The sequence below is a fragment of the Lolium rigidum genome, chromosome 6 (genome assembly GCF_022539505.1).
Source record: "Lolium rigidum isolate FL_2022 chromosome 6, APGP_CSIRO_Lrig_0.1, whole genome shotgun sequence".
Lineage (NCBI taxonomy): Eukaryota > Viridiplantae > Streptophyta > Magnoliopsida > Poales > Poaceae > Lolium > Lolium rigidum.
The window spans coordinates 19,289,828-19,313,512 of NC_061513.1; the positions used below are offsets into that span (position 1 = coordinate 19,289,828).

At 48.3% G+C, this 23,685-nt stretch overlaps 1 protein-coding gene across 1 annotated transcript; it reads left to right on the forward strand.

Moving 5' to 3' along the window:
• The first annotated feature begins 797 nt into the window (after positions 1–797).
• Positions 798–5,660, forward strand: LOC124665231 (protein FAR1-RELATED SEQUENCE 5-like). The gene is made up of 6 exons (XM_047202652.1): positions 798–1,159; positions 2,507–4,547; positions 4,639–4,757; positions 4,856–4,933; positions 5,016–5,075; positions 5,262–5,660. The coding sequence occupies exons 1-6, from the start codon at positions 1,031–1,033 to the stop codon at positions 5,370–5,372; spliced, it is 2,538 nt and encodes an 845-aa protein (XP_047058608.1). The 5' UTR covers positions 798–1,030; the 3' UTR covers positions 5,373–5,660.
• The last annotated feature ends 18,025 nt before the right edge of the window (positions 5,661–23,685 follow it).

Below are 23,685 nucleotides of genomic sequence, written 5' to 3' on the forward strand. Positions count from 1 at the left end.
AATGGAGATAGACCAGAGGTAGGCCATGATCTGGCTCTACGTGGCGTTCTCCTTGTCCCAGTCCAAGCGAGGCGCCACCATCAAATACACTCGCAGTTCCCACAACTTATCTATCGCGGGCAACCTATGAGGGATGGTCGCAACAAAGTATACAAATCACTTTCAGATGAATGTTTTAAGTTCTAATAATTCAATATGTGCTATGACCTACTACTCTTTTCCTTCCGGCAGTGCCGACCTCCCAGTACAGCTGGGCATAGGCAGCCTGGCCCGAACGGCCCGACCCAATCCGGCTCGAAAATCCCGAGTCGGGCCAGGTCGAGCTTGCACTTCGGGTCGGACTCAGGCCTGAAATCTGAGCCCGAACGTCGGGCCGGGCCGGGTTTAGGCCTTCATTTTTGCGCATTTTAGCCTGGTCGGGCCGGGCTTCTCGGGTCGGGCCAGGCTTTTTGCTCGTTCGGACCGGATTCAGGCTTAAATTACAGGCCCGATGGTCAGGCCGGGCCGGGCTCAGGCATGACTTTTTACCGACGGGCTTTTTTAAGCCCGGCCCGAATCCCGGCCTGGCCCCAACTTTGCCCAGGTCTACCCTCCCAGCAACACTGAAAACTGGGTCCCACATGTCATACACTCTCCTGTCTACTATCCCGCCGTGTCCTGCTCGCCCAACACCGTTTCCCCACCCTTCCGATCTCACACCATGGCCACCAGCTCCGGCGACCCGGCCGCCGCCGGCGAACCTGCCGCGACCTCATCAGCTCCGGGCCAACCACACCATCCCACGCCCCGCACCTCCCACATCGTGCGCACCTACCTGGGCCTCTCCTCCACTCCCAGGAAGCGCCGCGCCTGCGCCGCCCCTAAGAACCAACCCAGTCCCGCCACCGCAGAGGCTCCCGCCGCCAGGGAGAACAAGGGGTGCGGGCCCTCAGGGTCCGCCTCGCTCCAGCCCTCGCGGCTGCTCCGGGAGCTGGGCGTCCGCGTCTCCCGCTACACGCACGAGGAGCGCCGCGACGTCATCACCCGCTATATGCAGAAGCGGGGCGGCCGCCAGGGCGTCAACCGCGCCGCCGCCAAGGTGCCTTCGAGGCAGGCCCTGGCGGAGCGACGCCGGAGAGGTGCCGGAGGGAAGTTCCTCAGCAAGGAGGAGGAGGCGCAGGTACAGCCTGTAATTTTCGTCTCCACATTTCTGGGATCCTGAAATCTTAGGAGCGGGCGCGTGCCAGACGGACATCTTGGGCACACGCACTAGGCGACAACCTGTTGCTGCGTCCGGCTATCACAAAATAGGTAGGCTAGCTGATATTAGGTGTTGTTTTTAAAAAAACTGTAACTCTTAAATCGTGTGGAGAAATTACAATTCGTTTTCACTTCTAAAATCTTCACGACGAGAGCTTCGAAACTAGACCACATTTTCATATGTTTCGATGAATTTTTTTAACAAGCAACTTTGATACGCGACAGAGCAACTTTATTGTGCAGCAAAACAACTTTCGTGTACGACAAAGCAACTTTGATGTGCAACGAAGATGTACACTTTTTGGTACACGAAGGCACAACTTTGGTGCCCGACAACAATTTTGGTATCCATCGGAGCAATTTTAATGTGTGACGAAGCAACTTAAGTGCCCTGCAGAGCAACATTGGTACCCGGCGACGTAGTTTTCGAACCCTGCAGAGCAACTTTGGCGCCCGACCGAGCAAATTAATATCCTGCAGAGCAACTTTGGTACTCGACAAAGCAAATTTGGTTTGTGACAACCCAATTTTGGCGTCCAACGAAGAAACTTTGGTGCCCACCGAATAAATTTTGATAGATGGCTGAGCAACTTTGGCGTCCAGTGATGCAATTTTCGTTGTGAATGTAGATTTACGCCATGCAGCAAAGTTGCTTCGCCCCGCACTAAAGTTGCATCATCTCGTATTATAATTGCTTTGTCGCACGTAGAAGTTGCTCTAGAAAAAACTTTATCAAAATACATAGAAATGAGATCTAGTTTTGAAGAGCTCGCCGCAAGAAATTCAAAAGTGAAAGCGGATCCTAATTTCGACATCCGGTGCAAAAGTTATATGATTTTGAATATATGAAAAGAAAAATTAATGTGCATGATGTCATTGCAGTGCATGTGCTACAATCACTGAGCGTTCACATTGATGCAGTGGGCTGGCAGGCTAATATAGAGATGCGCTCTGTTTTCCGTCATCGAAGTTCAGCAAGTGTTAATCGATGCTAAGTAACGCACTAGTGCCGATAAGCTACATACTTTGCAATTATTTTCTAGAGTATTGAGTTTTTGCGTTTGTGGTCGAGTTTCTAGAGTAGGGAGTATGTGAGTTGCATGACTGTGGTACTAGATGAGACTATAAAGTATGCTAAGTGAAGAATGTTCTCTTGTGCTGATGTCGAAATGATGGCAGCACGGAGTATTAGTATTTCATTAAATTTTACATACACTTCAATGATTATGCAAAGATCAGATTATATAAGTGCATGTGCTTCTCGCAGACTGCTGCAGATAAACCTGAAGAGAAGGCAGAGGAAGAGGAGCCGGAATTGCCACCCGAAGTTGTCGCGAACGCCGGGGGAGTACCTATAGTTGGAATGGTTTTCGAGAATGAAGAGAAAGCATACAAGTATTATGTTAGTTACGCAGGAGATGTGGGATTTAGTGTTCGAAGAGGATTGTGGGATAAAACAGCGAAAAGTGGCACCAGATCAAGGTTTTATGTCTGTTCCAGAGAGGGCTTTCGCTCAAAGAATCAGGCCAGGAGACCGGGCCCAGAGACGAGGACGGGTTGCCCTGCACGGTTATCTGTCAAAGTAACATCCAGTGGAAAATACCGAGTGACTGAGTTCGTTCAGGATCACAATCACCAGCTTGCCGGTCCATTTGATATTGGGATGCTCAAGTCGCAAAGAGTGTTTTCCAAGGCTCAATCTGAAAATGAAAATGCCATCAACATCCCTCCAGGCTACAAGAATTACCTTCGGACCAAGTCTACGAAAGATATGGACCCAGGGGATTTCAGAGCTCTTATGGATTATTTTCGAAGTATGAAGAGTGAGAATCCATCTTTTTACTATGCCATCCAGGTGGATGAAAGTGACAAAGCTGCTAATGTCTTCTGGGCTGATGCAAGATCAATCTTGGACTATCATTATTTCAGTGATGTGATCTGCTTTGACATGACCTACAAAGTGAATGACTACAGCAGGCCACTAGCTTTATTTGTAGGTATGAACCATCACAGGCAAATGGTCATATTTGGTGCTGCTTTCATGTATGATGAAACCGTTGCATCGTTCAAGTGGCTTCTTGAGACCTTTAAGAGTGCCATGTGTGGGAAACAGCCGAAGACAATTTTGACAGATCGATCTGCTAATTTGAAGGAAGCACTAGGTCTCACTTGGCCTGGTACAGCTCACAGTTCTTGTGTGTGGCAAATATACCAGAACGCAGTTAAGTCCTTAGCACATGCTTTCAGTATTTCAGAAGAATTCACACATGATTTTAGCTACTGTGTACTTGACATCGAGGATGAGCAAGAATTCCTTGACACATGGAATATGATAATTGAGAAATACAACCTTAAAGAAAACAAATTTTTAAATGAGCTTTATGGAGATCGAGAAAATTGGGCCTTGCCATATGTCCGGCATACATTCTCCGGGGACATTAAAAACATGCTACGAGCAGAAACCTTTGGCATCTGGATCAAAGAATACTTGGGTTGCGAGAAAGAGCTATCCCCTTTTTTGAAGTATTTTGGAAGTTCATTTGAGAAGAGGAGGCAAGAAGAGATACAAGCTGATTACCAAGCCAGTCAAGGGGCACCAAGAGCACCTGTGCCACTGCTCTGGCAGGCTGCAAATTGGTATACACCAATAAACTTTGAGTTGTTTAGGAAAGAGTATGAACAATGCATGGACTGTATGGTTTACGGTTGTGGTGAGTTTGGCTCTCTTTCTAAGTATATGGTTACAGCTAAAAGCAAAACTAAAGAACTACTTGTGCAGTTCGACTCATCAGATGGCACAGCTGCATGTACTTGTAAAAAATTTGAAACTGCTGGAATTTTATGCTGCCATATACTAAAGGTATATGAATTGAGGAATGTTAAAGAGACCCCCCCACAATATTTTCTTAAGAGATGGAGTAAAGATGCAAAGTTGGGGATTATTGGTGAAATCAATCGATTTAATTTTGGCAGTGATACAAGATCATCTGTTCCAGAGCGTTATGCAGCTCTTTGTCGTTTGTTCTATAAGATTTCTACTAAGGCTGCCGCAAACGGCGAGGCATTTGCACTGGTGGCAAGCCAGTCGGATCAACTTATAGAAGGAGTTGAACGTACTTTGCAATCTACACTGGCTGATAAATCATCTATTGTCCATTCCATTAGGGCTCAATTAACTCATATGGATCAGAATGATTATCCTCTTGGTAATAGCAATGAAGCTCAGAAATCTATCGGAAAGAAGAAGAGTGAAGTTGCTCGTCGTGGAAATGGTCTAGAGACCAATAAAAGGCAGAAACGAAGAAAAGGTGTCTTCACAGTTTATTTATACTCCCTCCGTTCCAAATTAATACTTGTAAGAGTAAATTTACACATTTTCTTTGCATGCTGTGAACATAGGCCCTTGTGATGAACCAGCGGCTGGACCAAGGGATGGGGAACTGACCATTACACCTGACAGTATGCAAACAGTGCCAAGGACTGCTACGGATCAGTTCCTCCCAGATCAACTAATGCATGTGAGTTTTTCAACATCAATACATGATGCCTAGTATTTTACTGTGGTCCTTGTGAATGTGGAGTTACTGTTTATTTTGCTTCTCCCTTCTTTGTGCAGGGACATTATGTGCTTGGCCACAACTTTAGTCTTAGTACCTCACACAACCTTCATGACGATTTGAACCAGTTTGGTCAGGTCCGTGTTCATCTCTTGATAATAATTTGTGGTCATGTTGATTAGTTAACAGCACGGTTTCTCAGGTTCTTGTGGCATGCAGGCTTCCACAGTTCCTACCCTACAACAGCAGCCATTTCCCGGGAATGGTCAACTAACTCAAGTGAGTTATTTACAATCAATGCTTGTACAGAGAAACTCATGCTTGATGCCCTTTTGACAGACTTGACCTTTCTTCTCCACTTAATGAAGTAATAGCTTTAGATCTGGAGTCTGGACTGTACGGTATTTGCAGTCGTATTGTCCATACCGTTGCCATAGTTACTGAAGTGATTGCACACTCCTGCAGGCCTATCCCGGTGACATGCATGTGTTGCAATTTATGGGGACGAATCCCCAAATCGACCTTGAGAACAGCGATCAGGGTGAATCATCGATACCAGTGTGGGATTTTCTTTGAGTTACGCCTTCACGTCACTCACAAACACCACTAAGGCTGTTAGCGTTTGTATATTTCTGTACAGCAAATAGACTGTTAGAGAGGGGTTTAGAAACTGCTAGGAGTAGATATCTTTTTTGTGAAACAATCTAACCCTCCAAGGCTGCAATACAGTTATGAAATCTCCGGTTCCTGTTTATTGCTAATTTTGTTGGCGAGTTGTATTTCCATTTTGTGAAATATGTGATTGTGGTGACTATCGGATTGTGTGATGTTTAACAAGGGGTACCGATTGTGTTGGCTTGATTAGTGTTTTGTGTTCTGCTCAGCTCAGCTCATCACATTATTCATTAAAGTCTTGAATGGACGCTGAGTAGATTATTTGTGTTCATCAACATTCTGAATGTTCATAATTTTGCATGCCAGTAGATTGGTCAGTTAAATATCAATTTGGATTTTGCATTTCTACATTTTACTTTACGCACTGAAGGAATCACAGGCAGACTAGCTACTCAAATAAGGTGCTAATGCTTGCTTGCCTCTATTTCGTCTGTGCCCTTGTTGGTACAAACTATATTTTTTTTGCTTGGTGAATTATCGAGATAGCTTCAGAAATTTTCTCTATATTCCTTATGTTGATTTATAATTACTGTACAGCGAAATTTATTTGAATTTCACTTTCTTTAAAAAAGGATTATCCGTGTTTGTGTGTTCAGGAAAGGGTTCTGACCCAATTTAATTCTGTAATAAATACAAGTATCTGATTATGAAATTATTCCAGAAAACATTTGGGGCCGTGACTAGTGAAAATTTTCTCTTGGCAATACTAAAGGTTAGAGGGAGCCTCTTTCCTTTTCAAATTAGAACTTTTATGCTGAATCTCGTATTGTTGATACGGATACAACGTTAGACTGCATAGTTGTGAGTTATGCTTCGAAATTATCTCATTGACTGCAGGTTCATAGAAGAGTTAGAGTGAAGGATGGAGTGCATCGTGCATCATCAACGCATCGATATGCCAAGTTTGGAGTGCTTCTGGTTTTTCTCAGGCCCAGGTCTGAATTTTCTCAATCCCTCGCCTGTCGTTTATACTACATAGCTTGATCTGCTACTGCTAAGATCACTCTACTGTTTGGTCTGGATTAATAATTTAACTGATAAGAAGGATAGGAACAGGTATCACAACTTAGCTTAGGTGGTTTAGTTTAAGAACTCTAATGACTGTCCTGATAGGAACATCATGGTGCACTTGCTTAAGTACATATGCTCTTTCTTTTTTAGAGAAATTCCTATGTGTATGTGCAGTGCTAACACGAGAGTGATAAGAACTAAAGTTTCATATTTGTTCAACTCATATATCGATCTGATGATTGACATACTCTACACTTGATATATACTTATTTTAGTATGTCGATGCAACAGATTTGGTAGACATGTTCGTAGGTTCTTTAGATGTTCAAATTGCTATCTGTGTGTGTGGTGCTGCTCTGTAGCTGATAGATATTGTGTATAGGACAGATGCTATATTTGGTCCGTTCTCCCAAGTGTATGTGGTATGCTTATGTGGGCACCTAGTATTAATCTGATCGGTATAAATGTGGATCGGTTAAAATCCATGTGTATGTATTGTGCTTTTGTCTAGAAGATGGATAGATGTTGTCCTGTTTCTCTTCGCTTGCTTGTCATCTACTCTTGCTAGTCTTCCTTATCCAATCTGATAGGAGCACATTCCACTTTGGTTAAGCCATTTAATTAAGTTTCAAATTGGAGAAATGCAGAATACTTGTGGCTAGGTTGGGCATTACTCCTCTTCTTTTAAAAGTGAAGGAGCCTGTTTTAGCAATTCTGACCCCTCTGCCCAATCATCCAGTCCAGTATGCAGGGCAAAACATCTCACAGTGCATCATGTCTCGCCAATCTGCGCGGCTACTTCACCAGCTCAGAGAACCCAGGGTACTGCTGAAGCTCGACCTCGCACGCGCCTTCGACTCCATCTCGTGGCCTTTCCTCTTTGAGGTGTTGTGCCGCTACGGGTTCAGCGACAAGCTCCTCGATTGGTTTGCCATCCTGCTCAGCTCGGCAAGCACCCGTGTGCTGATAAACGGAGAGCCTGGCCCACCTATATGGCATCGACGCGGGCTGCGCCAGGGCGATCCTCTGTCCCCGCAGCTTTTCGTGCTCGCTGTGGACATGCTCGGCCGCCTGATCAGCCACGTTGCGACACTCGGCTTCCTCCAGCAGCTCCACCCCCATCGCCATGTCCCCGTCATGTCCCTCTACGCCGACGACATGGTGCTCTTCTGCCGCCCATCCCTCGACGACACCACCGCCATCCGTGAGCTCCTGCACCTCTTCGGACAGGCATCTGGCCTTCACGTTAACTATGGCAAGAGTTCGGCGGCCCTCATCAACTGCACGGACAATGACATAGCCACTGTTACCACGGGCCTGGGGTGCCCCGTTGTGGAGCTGCCCATCACCTACCTGGGCATTCCCCTCACCATTAGGGGTCCCACGAGAGCTCAGATGCAGCCCATGATCGACCGTGTTGCGGCAAAGCTGCCCACCTGGAAGGCGCAACTGATGGACAAGGCCGGGCGGCTGAAACCTTATAAGATCCGTGCTCAGTGTGATCCCCATTCACCAGCTCCTCATATATGCCCCGGAAAGAAGACGCTGCACCTCATCGAAAAGATACAGCGAGGCTTCCTCTGGGCTGGGCGCAAGGAGGCCCATGGTGGCAACTGCCACGTGAACTGGGACCGGGTTTGCCGTCCCATCGACCGCGGCAGCCTCGGCGTCCTAAACCTGGACAAGGCTGGCATCGCTCTTCCCCTTCGCTGGCTTTGGTTCAGTCGAACGGACCCGAGCAGGGCCTGGCAGGGCCTTGACCTGCAATCCTCGGCCGTGGAACGCGCGCTGTTCTTCGCCTCAACGACCATGGTCATCGGCGACGGACGCACGGCGCTATTCTAGGAAGACCGATGGCTGGGCGGGCGCTCCATCAGCGAGATTGCTCCCCACTTGTACGCGTGCATCCCCAAACGTAGACGCCGCATTAGGACGATCGTTGATGGCATGCTTGACCACTCCTGGGTGTGCGACATCCACGGCACGATTGGGATCCCAGAGATCGGCGAGTACCTACTGCTTTGGCGACAGCTCGAGCCCGTGGAACTGTCTAACCAGGCCGACACCCTCACCTGGGAAGTGGAGCGACAGCGGAACCTACTCTGTCAAGTCCTGCTATAACGCCATGTTCCAGGGATCAACCCACTGCAGCGCCTGGAAGCTTACCTGGCGCAAGTCGGCCCCTCAGCGTGTCAAATTCGTCCATTGGTTAGCTAACCTTGACCGATGCTGGACGGCCGCACGCCTGCAACGCCGGGGACTTCAACACCACCCTCGCTGCCTCCTTTGCGATCAGGAGATGGAGTCCACGCAGCACCTCCTGACAGGATACTGCTTCTCCCAGCAGGTCTGGTTCGAGATCCCGACCTGGCTGCGCGCTACCTGCAGCCCCCCGGAACGTGACGACTCGCTTCAGACTTGGTGGCACAGAGCACGACGGGCCTCCCCTACACCCAGCCACAAGGGCCTGGCCTCCATCACCCTGCTCATCCCATGGATGCTTTGGAAGCACCGCAACGATTGCGTGTTCAATGGAGCTCAACCCTCCATCAGCACCGTCGTCAACAACATCAAGGAGGAGGCCGCCTTATGGGCAAGGGCAGGAGCGCAGGGGCTACGTCTGATCCTCCCCCAGACTTGGGATGTACACCAGTCCCCTTGTTTATCGCTTTTTGTTCCTTCTGTGTTGTATCGCCTCTTAGGGGGTATGTAACCATAAACCCTCTATCTATCCAATGAAATGAAACGCAAAGGCTTTTTGCGTTTTCTCAAAAAAAAATAGTGCATCATGTGCACGCTAACCCCACCCACAGGCCAGAGTCTCAAACGCGGAGCACGTCACGCTCTCCATGCAACCCACGCACGGCACACCCTCCCTCTTATGTTGGACATGTGATCCTCTTCTGCTTTTCCAAGTTGCAGGGAGTTGGCGGAGGTCACCAAGCAATCCTTGTTCACCATCACTGGTACTATGCAGCCTTTGGAGAATTTTTACACTTTGGTTTTCTGTGGAGGAAAGGGAAACTGAAAGCAAGTCTAAGAACCGGTCTCTTTGGAGCTGGGTTAGTAATTTGGTTCTCGATTTCCTCCGTTCGGTTGATTAGCCCTTAATTGCAGGGAAGCAAGGAGCATTTTCTTTGATGCCAATTCTGATTGTCTCAGCTCTGCCGTTGGTGTGCATCTCTGCCTTCCAGAGTGACCACTTGGGCCAAGAAAGGACCACGAACATCATCAGATGTATAACAGCTACTTACCATTAGCCGATTGCAAATATGCCCTAGCTATTTGTTAGTATAATAGAGTGATGAGACCAATAAGGGCAAATATTTAATGTGCGCTGTGTATATGTTCAAGGCCTTAAAACAAAAATGCAACTGATTTGTTTCTACCTTGGTGTTAGTTTTGGTTGGTTTAGCTTTCTGAAACTATTTTTGTATACATCTGGGCTGCCCCCTTAATTACATTCCTATTAGCAGCACTAAATACTTAATTATATTTAGCTCTTATAAATCCCTAGTAAATTACATACAAAATATAATTTCTATTTTACTTAAGATATATAATTCCATTTTCATCCATTATCTTTAAGATATAGAAGTCCATCCATGATACATCAATGTCATCATCATTAGTTTGCCGCTGTTGTGGAACTTTGAGTGCAAGATTTCCATAAGGGGAAGCGGAGTGTTTGCTCTTCTATCTGAATCTATACAGATGAACCAGTTACAAAATAAATACTATTTAGGAAAAATCTCCTAGATGTGTTTGTAGTGCTTGAACATATCCATATTATTCGCATCTCTTGTCTCGAGGTTGAAGGATCCTCGTGATGCGGACAACCTCGTCACCTATTTGCACGACATCATCCAAGCAACACAAGTTGATGACTTCCGGCAGATTTGAAAGCTACAAGATTGGTTAACGAAGATAAATAAGAACAAAAAGATTAAATACGAAGAATAAGAGAGATGAAGAACACACTTGCAGAACGGGCACGCCGGGGGAGGACTCTAGCACCGGTGCGGCTTGAGCAACCGGCCAAGTGATAACCCCCAAATGCAGGGGATTGATGTAGCACCTTTCAATGTGGAAGTATGGGGTATCGAACCGCAGGAGCAAGAAGGTAAATCAACATATTATGTCAAATTAGAGTGTCACAGTTCTAGTTATCTATGCACTAAAAAAGTTAAACATGCAAACAGGCTTGAGCAACCGGCCAAGTGATAACCCCCAAGTGCAGCGGATTGATGTAGCATCTTTCAATGTGGAAGTATGGGGTATCGAACCGTAGGAGCAAGAAGGTAAATCAACATATTATGTCAAATTAGAGTGTCACAGTTCTAGTTACCTATGCACTAAAAAAGTTAAACATGCAAATAGTGATGGGTTGTTTTCAAGTTCTAAAAATAAGAAAAGTTATGGTTATGACCTCAAAAATATCCCAATCCTCTATAGTGCAAGATGACAAGTTCATGGGTTCACTCAATCTTTCTGTCTCAATAGTAGTGGTGATCATGTTATAGATAATAAAGTACACAAAATTTTCACGCTTTTATGGTAACCTCTAAATGGGCAACATGTTATAAAACATGAGGTTGAGAAGGAAAATAACAAAACGGTGATGTCATATTGTCACTTTGACCAAGGTAGATGTTCTCATGTATCCCTAGATGCGTCCATACCAAATGATTCAAGTGTTGCTTTTGTTGTCACTAATCGATACCATTTCCGCCACTCGGTTACTTCCTCCAATACCGCACACATCCACATACATCAACATCCTTTATATAAAAATACACATATGACAACACATGAAAGGTTTATTTGTCGTGTGCATACCGCACTGCTCTCATCTGTCTACACTTAGTGTTGTCAAACACCCCTTGATGTGGGCAAACAAGGGATTAACACTTACACTGATCTTAACTAATGAAGTATATAATCATAATGTGCTTCAAGAGTATGATCAACTATAAAAGTTCCAACATAACGGTAAATGCATAACACGCATCATCTCACACCAAAATCCCACCATCGAAATTACATCTATAGCATCATAATCATGATATGTATGTCATACATATTATTATAATAACAATACATAGAGAGATTGGATCAATCTACTACCACAACCCCCAAGTATAGTGGGTGAACTACTCCCACCTCATGGTGGAGAGTGATGTGGATGTGTTGGTGAACGAGGAGAGGTCACTGGAGGCGATTCCGGCAGTGGTTCCCTCTCCAATCTTCCTCCAATGGTAGACTGCAGATTCTCTGTTTTGATCTTTTTCATCCCCACCTCCGTGCGTCACAAAATAAAATCCCAGGGGGATTTAAAGATGGTTTTCAGTCAAAGCGAAGGAGGTAGCACGGAGTTTGATGTGGGGTCACGAGGCTCCAAGCCACCTCCATGGCACAACGCCTCGGGGGTGCTTCTGGGTCTTCCCAACTCATTTCCCCTCCATTCATAGTCCTTTATCTTCATAAAAAAGTGACTTGGAGAAAATCCTAGCTCCGTTTGAGTTAGTGAAGGTCTCTGAAACTACACAATATAGGGTTTCATTCCATGAAGAGTTAAATACAAAATAAATTGGGATTTTGTGGAAAACCCTCAAAATCGATGTAAAACACCTAGGTAACCTCACATATCATGCATATATCATATAATATCGTATCAAAAATAACAAATTTCATGGATACATATTACATGTATCAATATCCCAAGGTACAACCTATGCTTGTCCTCCAGCATAAATGTAATACAAAGTCATGGTGTCACATATTCCAACTCTTAGTTGTGACCATTAAGTTTGTATTTTTTTATGTTGATGTTATTCACAATATTCTATTCAAAAAATTTAAGGAAGATTCTAGAGACAATACCATCCGATAGATTCTCTCCAATTGGAATATATCAGAGCTCCCAGCGTGTCTAAATGTCAGACATTGACAAACATGTTATTTGATCCAATTAATTAACCTACCAAAATGAATGATAACTCTAGTAAGTGCACGTATCCCACAAACATTCCTTTTAAAGTCATGTACAATGCAAGGTGCTTAGAGAGGTTCTTATGAAAATAAACTAATTCTTTTTACAAGCACGAGTGCTTATTTGTACAGGAGAGGTACCTCAGTAAGCATCTTTCTAGATTAAGTTTTTAAATAAAAATTGGATTTTCCCTAAATATCTCTTTAAGCACCTTGCATTTACATGCTCTAAGAGCGGATGTGCCAATGACATCAGTTGCGGAGGACGAAAAAAAATTAAGGTCGGGCGAAATTTTAAACGCAAAAAAATGACGCAAAAGAATAAACTATTAGTTTATATGATGGTAAGCATAGTCGTCCAGTACTATGGTAATAGCAATATATTCAAAATCAAAAACAGCTCCGCGGTCTCCAGAAAATCTAGAAGCTAGACCCGCGAGATTTGCAGGACTAGAGACGCGCGGCCGGATGGCTTGGCCGGGGGCGGGGGAGCCGGAGGGATCTCGTTGGAGGAAAGCAGCTAGTGCGCGGGCAGCCAGCGGCACAATGAAACGATCAAAGACAAGTCTTGGTCTCCCGGGTGAAAGTCGCGTCTGGGCGTCTGGCCTGACTCGCGTCGACCGTCGAAGGCAAGTAGAAGAAACAACCGATTCGGGAGTCACGAATCACGATCGCTGGTCTTTCTCACGATCGAAACGAATGGATCGCAGGACACTGGTTTCCGTCAACCATGTGCGATCCAGCTAGCATATGCCCAGTTCGTTTGCTTACTTGATTGTTCTTTTTCTTTTGTTTCCCTTAAAAAAACTGTACAAAACTGATGGTATATCCACATATACATACATATACTAGATTGTTTGCCAAAAATCAAGGTAGGGCAAGTGCCACACCTTGCCCAAAGGGGAGCTCCGCCCCTGAATGACATGCATCCATGCAAAAGGATTCCACATCCAAAAATCGAAAATAAATTATCTTTGAGACCTATAATTCAGTTGATGACATGTTTTCACGTCTTGTTGAGTCTTTGAAACAAGATCCCATTTTAATATGTGTTGATGATTGTTTTCATCGCCAGCTGCCAGGGTATAGTAGTGTAGTAACCATATTACTACTTAACGGCAACCACACAAATAATACATAGTTACATGATATTTTTAACATATTTTTTTTATCATTGCAATGATCTACATGTTGAGAGAGCGAGTATATGATCAACTCTAAACACATAAAAGATGACATTACCATCATGCAAGACTTACACCGGTGAGGAGTTAACTACAGAAAATCCGATAACCATTTGATTTTAACCTGGTAACCAACTTAGACTATACTTGGTGACAAAGCGACTATAATCTAACGAATAGGGTTAAAAAAGAAGTTGTTAAAACATATCAACACGGGATATAATCTTGAGGACGTTGCAACTAAGCTAACCGCAAACTCTGGCCAACTTTGAAAATATATATGAATTTCAACTTACGCTTGAAAAGAGAAAACATTTTAAAGTTTAAAATATAAAGGGAATCTATGTGGTTGCATGTATGCGTGGCTAAGTTATCATATTATGAGCCATGCCATAAAAAAACTAATCTATGACATGTGTTCTTAATTCCTTATTAGCATCATTCCAAAATAAAACGAACAAATTTACCCACCCACTTAGGTTAACTTGGGTCTGGGCTTCCCACCTGGATACTACATGATATGGAAAATATTTTCTTATTTTTGATAAGATATATGAACGATTTTCACTGCTAAAAAATAATAATTAAATCTAGATTTTCACAACTGAGAAATACTTTCCCCGTCTAAAAATATAAGGACACAACGTATTTCAAGGTGGAATTTTGACTAACAATTTAACCAACGAAATACGTCACCGAAAGTACGAAAATAATTTAGTGCACATGGTGGCAGATGCGCAAGGGGGGGTATAGGTACACACGCACTAGATAAGCGACATCTGCCCTGGCTAACATTGCATCGCAGCAGTAGGCACCGTACCAACATCACAGAAGCTACATGTAGCATAGATCTGTAGCATCACCTTTTTCACTTTTGTAGCCCAAATGGCCCAGATGGTTACATCGCGCAGACGGGCCGATTCATCCCGCTTACGAGACGTTGTTTTATGGAGGCGGCCCATCACGCACGGATGGCGCTCGACGTCTACGACCTTTTTATATGTGAGCGCGCAACCAGTCGTTAACACACCACATTAGCCACGCCTCTTTGTCCAGTTCTTCTCCGATCCCTTAGCTTTTCTCGCTCATCGGACGCCATGGAGCCAGCCGGATCGGGAGCCAGCCGCAGCAGCGCGTGCAGCCGCAGGGTTGCCTCGACCGGATCATCATCAGGAGTTCGCGACCATGGTGGGGCATTAGTCCTAGCGGACGGCAAGAATCCGGTGGACGAGCTGGGCGACGCCCTGCCGGTGATGTTGTGTGCATGCTCAAGGCCAGCAATGTCGCTGATGGCAAACACCGTCGCGAACTCAGGCCGATTCTTCCTCAAATGTGGTAACCCAGCACGCCCGCCCGTCAGGTGCGGCTGCTACAGAGCGATACAGGTACAAGCTCTCGTGCAGAACAATGCCTCAATCCACTTCTCTACTTCTTGCCTTCCATCACGTGTTTTAATCACGTTAAACCGTTTGTTCGAGGGACAGGGATGCTTCCTGTGGATATGGGAAGATCTACTGAAGATTTACATGGACGCCAAAGTAGTGTACGAAACAAGGCGCCTGGAGGCTGAGAAGGTCGCCATGGCGAGGCGATGGGAGGAGGAGGTGGAGGAGCTGCAGTCGCGTTACGATAAACAGCTGACGAATCTGCAGATGCTCTACGAGGCAGAGCTCGCTGAAGCGAAAGCCAGAGCTGAGGCCGCCATGGCAGCGTAAAAATCGAGCGCTCGGAAGCTGAAGATCGCAATTGCATGCCTAGTGATTCTATGCATGTTTAGGATGACTTAAGCCTTTCTTTCCTTTTTCTGCAAGACAGAAATATGATGTACCCCCGCCTCTTTTATTTGCAAGCAAATCCAGCAATAAATGACCTCCGCTCATGTTTTAACAATCTCTCTCCTTTTTTTAATTGATTTGATAACTACGTTATGTTTTCTATATAATGAGCTGTTCCTCTTTTTCTGTTGACAATCCCGAACGTTTTGGCCTCGTCTGCCACGTTAGGCCAAGGTCACGTCTACGCAGAGAATCTCTGCGCCCGTTGCGTGAGACCGGCGTGGTCGTACACCTTTTTTACCAGCTGTCGCAAACAAGAAGTGGACGGTGGTGTAGAAATGTACGTTGATAGACGTCTACCTGCATGTCGTCCAAAGCCAAGACGTAGAGTCACCACGTTTGCAAATGTACGGCCGGGGTAGCCACGTTTAGGACAGCACAGCAACGCCAGACGGATCCCATCAATAAGTGCACCCATATCTGCGCCGCCTGACCTACGCGCGAGCCATCGACACCCACAACCGGCGCACGTATCCCGTGTCCGAGAAGGGACGGGGTTCATGGCGCGTCTCCACCGCCGCTGCAGCCACACACAACACCCCATCGCCACGGGCACCTGCTGTCTTCGACGGTAGAAGGGAAGGCCCATGTCGCGCCACGAAGCCCACCCCTCCCCCTACATTTCCTTCTCGGACACGAGATACGTGGTCCATTTACGGGTGTCGATGGCTCGCACGTAGGTCCGGCGGCGGTGGGGGCGCGGGTGGCGACGGGGGTTTTGTGTGTGGCTGCGGCGGCGGCGGATACGCGCCATGAAAGCCCACCCCCACCCTGCATTCCTTCTCGGACACGAGTTACGTGCGCCAGTTATGGGTGTCGATGGCTCGCGCTTAGGTCCTCCGCCGGGGGTGTGTGTGTGCTCGCGGCGGTGGGAGGGGGGGTTCTGTTTGGCTGAGGCGGCGGTGGAGACGCGTCATGAAGGCCACCATACCCCTACATTCCTACTCGGACACGAGATACGCGCCCTTTGAAGGTTGTGGCGCAAACGAGGGAGCGCTGACCGGCGAAGAAGAACGACTTCGAGGCCTCCGGCAGCGGCTGCAAGGGAGGGTACCGCTCCCAGCCACGCTGTGCAGTAGGCCGTGGCGGAGGGCTGCGTTTTCGAGTTCCCGGAGAACATGACGGACGACGAGATGGCGAAGCTCGGCCTCCTCGTCTCCGAGAACGACGCGTATGTGCAGCCGCCGCTGCCCCGCTACGCCACCGGCGTCATGCCGCCGGGCCTGGGAGCCTCCTCCACCGCCGCCACAGCCGCAGGCCTGGTCGCCTCCTCCACCGCCGCCACAACCATACCCCTGGGTGCCCCCGCCGCCGCCACAGCCGCAGCTCTGTGCGTCTCCACCGCCGCAGCCCTGGGCGCCTCCTCCACATCCAGCACCACCGGCGCGCCCGGCGTACGCTCCGCCGGATGGCAACTGGCCGTGGGCGATACCGGAGCTCATCATGCTCGACAGCGACGAGTAGCAGTAGGCGTGGGGTTTTTTTTTCATGTTTTTAACTATGTAATTTATGTTTCATGCATTAAAAAAATGTTTTCGGCCAAAAAAAATGCGTCGTGCCGCTAGAGCCACACCCGACCCAAATGGACGTGCGGTCAATTTCGACCATTTCGGCCGAGCAAACGGACGCGCGGACGCTAAAATGCATCGCGCCTCTGGAGATGCCCTTATATGCAACGATTCGATTAATACCTCACCGGCAGGAGTACAGACGAACACGAATCGACAAGTTCTAGGGATGTAGTCGTAGCTCCACCTTTTGACGCGGCAGCACGAAAGAAAGGGATGGAGTGTGAGCAGCACCGAGTAGACAGCGCATGCGGTACAGCTTGAATCGAATCTCAGGGCATCTCCAACCGCGCGACCCAAACGGACGTGCTGGGCCGTCCGTTTTGGGCCGTTTGGGTCGCCGGCCGGACACGCGGACAGCGGCCCGCGTCCGTGTGTCCGTTTGGGTCGCGCGCTGCGCCCAACGCGCGGACGCATCGCATAATCCGGAAACACGAAAATAAAAGAAAAAAGCAAATTTAAACGAAATTTGATTAAAACATATGCCCTATTTTGGGCAAATTTATACATAGCCCTATTTTGGGCAAATAACTAACAAAAGAAGCCCCTATATGGGCTTTTAAATTTAAACTAATGTTAAAAACCCTCTATTAGGGTTTGGTCGGCGGCGCGGTGGCCGCCGGTGCGCCGCCTAGCCCCTGTGGGCGTCGTCGGCGATGTCGTCGTCGTCCACCCCGGGCGGCGACGCGCTGTTGTGGCTGGAGCGCGCCGGGGACTCCGGCCACGGAGACCACAGGGCCTCCTCCCACGGCGAGTGGGGGTCCGGAGCCACCCGACGCTGCGGCGGCGCACGGAGCAGCGCCTCCTCCCTGAGGCGCTGCTGTCTCTCCTGCCAGGCGCGGCGCCTGGCCTCCTGGCGCCGCCGCCTGTCCTCCTGCCGCCGCTGCTCCTGGCGGCGGTCCTCGTCGGCGCGGCGCCTGGCCTCCTCCCGCCGCGCCGCCTCCTCCTCCTCCCGCACCGCCTGGCTGGCCTGGGCGTAGAGCGCCCAGCCCTCCGCCTCCTCTACCTCCCGCCGCGCCGCCTCCTCCATCTCGGAGGTGCGAATGGCCGCATGGAGGTGCGGCCATTGCGCCTCCTCCTCCGCCGCCGAGATCATGAGGGCGGCGCGGAGGTCCGGGTCCTCCTCCGAGGACTCCGGCTTCGGCTCGAGGAGGAGAGGCGGCGGTTGCGGCAATGCCGCACCGCCGCGGGCGGCCTCTCCGATGTGGAGGCCGCGCTGGTTTCCTCCCGATTGCCGCAACGCCGGCGGACGACGGCGGCTGCTGCTCGCCTCGTCGTCGTTCGCTCCGGGAGCGAACCGTCGCTTCGGGGCCATGGCGGCGGTTTTGCTCGGGGGTGGAGTGGGGACCGGAGTGGAGGGCCGGATCCCCTCCGGTCCCCATTTAATAGTCTCCCTGGTCACCGACAGGTGGGCCCAAGGGAGACGAGGCGACCAGCCGCGCGGACGCGAGCGGACGGCGCGTGCCATCCGCGGCCACGCAAACCTAGCCCAGATTTGGGCCGGGTTTGCGTCGTTCCGGACGCCGCGGCCGTCCGCTTTTGCGGTGCGTCCCCGCGCTGGGCCGCGTTTTTGTCCGGCTCGACCCAAACGGACGCGCGGGCGCGGTTTGGGTCGCGCGGTTGGAGATGCCCTCGGTACAGAAGGAAGCATGGCATACATCACACACACACAGCGCTCACACACCTCAGACCAGAAACACTGCTACACACCTACGATGGTTTTATTTTATTTTTCTCCGATCTAATCAAGCGTAGATTAGCCGAAGGAACGCCAGCGACGAGATGAAAACCATCTAAGACTGCTTGCCGTCGGCGCCGGCATCGCGAGAACCAGCACTTGCAACAACCACACCGTCGTCGCCTGGCTTCTCTCCACCCTTGGTCAGGAGCGACAGCTCATACAGCTCGTAGAGGCGGCAGCGCTCGCAAGGTGCAGCAGGCTGGACCTCGCCTGCGGGAGCACCAAGATCCTGACCGCCGGCAGCAACCTCAACGCCTCCGGAGCGTCGGGGAGGGCTCCCAACCCGGCGCGCTGGTTGGAGCAGCGGACCTGAAAGGCGTGGGGAAAAGCCGAGCGGCTCACACCCACCGTCCTTCATCACCGCCGGGAGAATCGGAGGACTTACCGCCATCCATGGCGATGGCGCTGCAGGTGTGCTAAAAGACGAGTGTGGGGGAGGGAGCGAGTATGCGTGCGTTCCTGTGGGGAATGGTGCCATATCCACCTCTTCTTTTTATAGACAGAACGGGGAGGGGTGACGCAGTAAGTAAGCAAAATCACTTTTTTTTTGTTTTTTTACGAAGACAAATGAGCTGAAAAAAAACTGGATAAATGAGTACATCTATCTTCTTGGCAGATTAGAATTTTTATTCAAACTAGATAAAGATACACGATACAACCCACGCACAAACGGCTTAACATACTCATCCACTAGAACCGATAAAATCTACAATAACAGATAACATGCATAGCTGACACTCGACGCCGGCGCAAGAACTATACCATCTAGCGAGATGGATACACTACTCGTCGTCCGAAACGTCAATGGAGACGTTTTTGGCCTTGGCAGAGTCAGAGTGCTTCATGTGGTTCACCTGCAAGAACTGGGCCACCTCGCGGCGCACCACCTGGCTGTCCTCCCACGCATCCATCCTCGCATGCTCCTCCATCCTGGCTCGCTTCGCATCACGAACCATGAGATCGTAGTCAACAGAATCAACATCAGCGTGAGTCGTCTCATCCAGAGGGTAGCTCGGCTCATCATCTTCCGAAAAAATTTCGGGAGACTCCTCGCGCTCCCCGGAGGACGGCAGATTCACAGAAACTGAAGCATCTTGTGTCGCTGTGTGGCGGACGCGTCGCTGGATGGCCGGCGGCGAAGGGGAAACCCGCGATTCAGAAACTCCAGCTTTGATCAGAGGAGTCCCCGGCGGAGACCCATCCATTTGCTGATCGGCGTTCTCCACACGAGAATGGGCCGCGGGAGGCGAAAGCTGCGGCAGAGAGGGGCCTGAGTACGACGATGAGTCGTCGTGATCAGATGCAACAATACTGGAGCCCGGGGACGAGCGGCGCGAGCTCGGCGATGACCGGCGCGGAGAAGTTAGCCAAGCTGACGAAGAAGGAGTGTACGTCGGCGACCCTCGAAGCGGAGAGTTTGTAGACGGAGGCGAACCAGCACCAGCCGACGTTGCGCACGTCGGCGTGTACGTCGGCGTGCACACCGGCATCGGCGACGGCGTGTAATCCGGAGACAACGGCATCGGGACGGCGTGTACTCCGGAGACGCCGATCCAGCAAGCGTGTCGCTGTTTGGCGCTGCGACCGCCGAGGTTGCTGGCGGCGTGGCTGGTGCGCACGGGGGCGACGAGGAAAACAAGGAGAGTTGTCCGGGCGACGCGGTGCGCGCGGCAAATGGAGGAGGGCTGGCGAGGCATGCGAGCCCTCACGGTCCTGCCGGCCTTGAAGCCAGCAAGGTAGGCTGTGACGATGTTTCTCATGTGTTCTTTTTTTTGCATGTGTGTTCTTGCGCTGGAATGAACGCTGTGATTGACAGGGTAAGGTGACGGCCCGTGTGTATATATAAACTCGACGTATGACGAGCGGCGACACGTAGTCGCGGTTGCAAGGGAAAACACAGAGGCAGGCCATGGACACGTACGCTATGCCGCGTACACCCTATGCCATGTCGTGCACACCTAGCTTCCCACCCATCATCACCGCAAGGACAACCGATGGACATCCACACCATGACTGATGGGAGCACACAGCACGCACTGCTTTTTCTCGTGTCTCAACATGACCAGCAGGCAACACAGCAGGACTGATGGGAACAAGGTATCTTTTCAACCAAAGCCACCTCACACACCTCTCTCTGTTCTTTGTACGTATGAAACACCCAGCTGGCTTCAAACGTGTTGAATCCTAAAGCTCACCCAGCTAATTTTGTGGAAAACCCTCGAGATCGATGTAAAACACCTAGGTAACCTCACATATCATGCATATATCATATAATATCGTATCAACAATAACAAATTTCATGGATACATATTACGTATATCAATATCCCAAGGTACAATCTATGCTTGTCTTCCAGCATAAATGTAATACAAAGTCATGGTGTCGCATATTCCAACTCTTAGTTGTGACCATTAAGTTTGTATTTTTTATGTTGATGTTATTCAAAATATTCTATTCAAAAAATTTAAGGAAGATTCTAGAGATAATACCATCCGATAGATTCTCTCCAACTGGCAAATATCAGAGCTCCCAGCGTGTCTAAATGTCAGACATTGACAAACATGTTATTTGATCCAATTAATTAACCTGTCAAAATGAATGATAACTCTAGTAAGTGCACGTATCCCACAAACATTCCTTGTAAAGCCATGTAGAATGCAAGGTGCCTTAGAGAGGTTCTTATGAAAATAAACTAATTCTTTTTACAAGCACTAGTGCTTATTTGTACAGGAGAGGTACCTCAGTAAGCATCTTTCTAGATTAAGTTTTTAAATAAAAATTGGATTTTCCCTAAATATCTCTTTAAGCACCTTGCATTTACATGCTCTAAGAGCGGAGGTGCCAATGACATGCATCCATGCAAAATGATTCCACATCTAAAAATCCAAAATAAATTATCTTTGAGACCTATAATTCAGTTGATGATATGTTTTCACGTCTTGTTGAGTCTTTGAAACAAGATCCCATTTTAATATGTGTTGATGATTTTTTTTCATCGCCAGCTGCCAGGGTATAGTAGTGTAGTTACCATATTACTACTTAACGGCAACCACACAAATAATACATAGTTACATGATATTTTTAACATATTTTTTTATCATTGCAATGATCTACATGTTGAGAGAGCGAGTATATGATCAACTCTAAACACATAAAAGATGACATTACCATAATGCAAGACTTACACCGGTGAGGAGTTAACTACAGAAAATCCGATAACCATTTGATTTAACCTGGTAACCAACTTAGACTATACTTGGTGACAAAGCGACTATAATCTAACGAATAGGGTTAAAAAAGAAGTTGTTAAACCATATCAACACGGGATATAATCTTGAAGACGTTGCAACTAAGCCAACCGCAAACTCTGGCCAACTTTGAAAACATATATGAATTTCAACTTACGCTTGAAAAGAGAAAACATTTTAAAGTTTAAAATATAAAGGGAATCTATGTGGTTGCATGTATGCGTGGCTAAGTTATCATATTATGAGCCATGTCATAAAAAAAACTAATCTAGGACACGTGTTCTTAATTCCTTATTAGCATCATTCCAAAATAAAACGAACAAATTTACCCACCCACTTGGGTTAACTTGGGTCTGGGCTTCCCACCTGGATACTACATGATATGGAAAATATTTTCTTATTTTTGATAAGATATATGAACGATTTTCACTGCTAAAAAATAATAATTAAATCTAGATTTTCACAACTGAGAAATACTTTCCCCGTCTAAAAATATAAGGACACAACGTATTTCAAGGTGGAATTTTGACAAACAATTTAACCAACGAAATATAAATTATACGTCACCGAAAGTACGAAAATAATTTAGTGTACATGGTGGCAGATGCGCACAGGGGGGGTATAGGTACACACGCACTAGATAAGCGACATCTGCCCTGGCTAACATTGCATCGCAGCAGTAGGCACCGTACCAACATCACAGAAGCTACATGTAGCATAGATGTGTAGCATCACCTTTTTCACTTTTGTAGCCCAAATGGCCCAGATGGTTACATCGCGCAGACGGGCCGATTCATCCCGCTTACGAGACGTCGTTTTATGGAGGCGGCCCATCACGCACGGATGGCGCTCGACGTCTACGACCTTTTTATATGTGAGCGCGCAACCAGTCGTTAACACACCACATTAGCCACGCCTCTTTGTCCAGTTCTTCTCCGATCCCTTAGCTTTTCTGCTCATCGGACGCCATGGAGCCAGCCAGATCGGGAGCCAGCCGCAGCAGCGCGTGCAGCCGCAGGGTTGCCTCGACCGGATCATCATCAGGAGTTCGCGACCATGGTGGGGCATTAGTCCTAGCGGACGGCAAGAATCCGGTGGACGAGCTGGGCGACACCCCGCCGGTGATGCTATGTGCATGCTCAAGGCCAGCAATGTCACTGATGGCAAACACCGTCGCGAACTCAGGCCGATTCTTCCTCAAATGTGGTAACCCAGCACGCCCGCCCGTCAGGTGCGGCTGCTATAGAGGGATACATGTGCGAGCTCTCGTGCAGAACAATGCCTCAATCCACTTCTCTACTTCTTGCCTTCCATCACGTGTTTTAATCACGTTAAACCGTTAAACCGTTTGTTCGAGGGACAGGGATGCTTCCTGTGGATATGGGAAGATCTACTGAAGATTTTTCATGGACGCCAAAGTAGCGTACGAAACAAGGCGCCTGGAGGCTGAGAAGGTCGCCATGGCGAGGCGATGGGAGGAGGAGGTGGAGGAGCTGCAGTCGCGTTACGATGAACAGCTGACGAATCTGCAGATGCTCTACGAGGCAGAGCTCGCTGAAGCGAAAGCCAGAGCTGAGGCCGCCATGGATGCGGCAAAATCGAGCGCTCGGAAGCTGAAGATCGCAATTGCATGCCT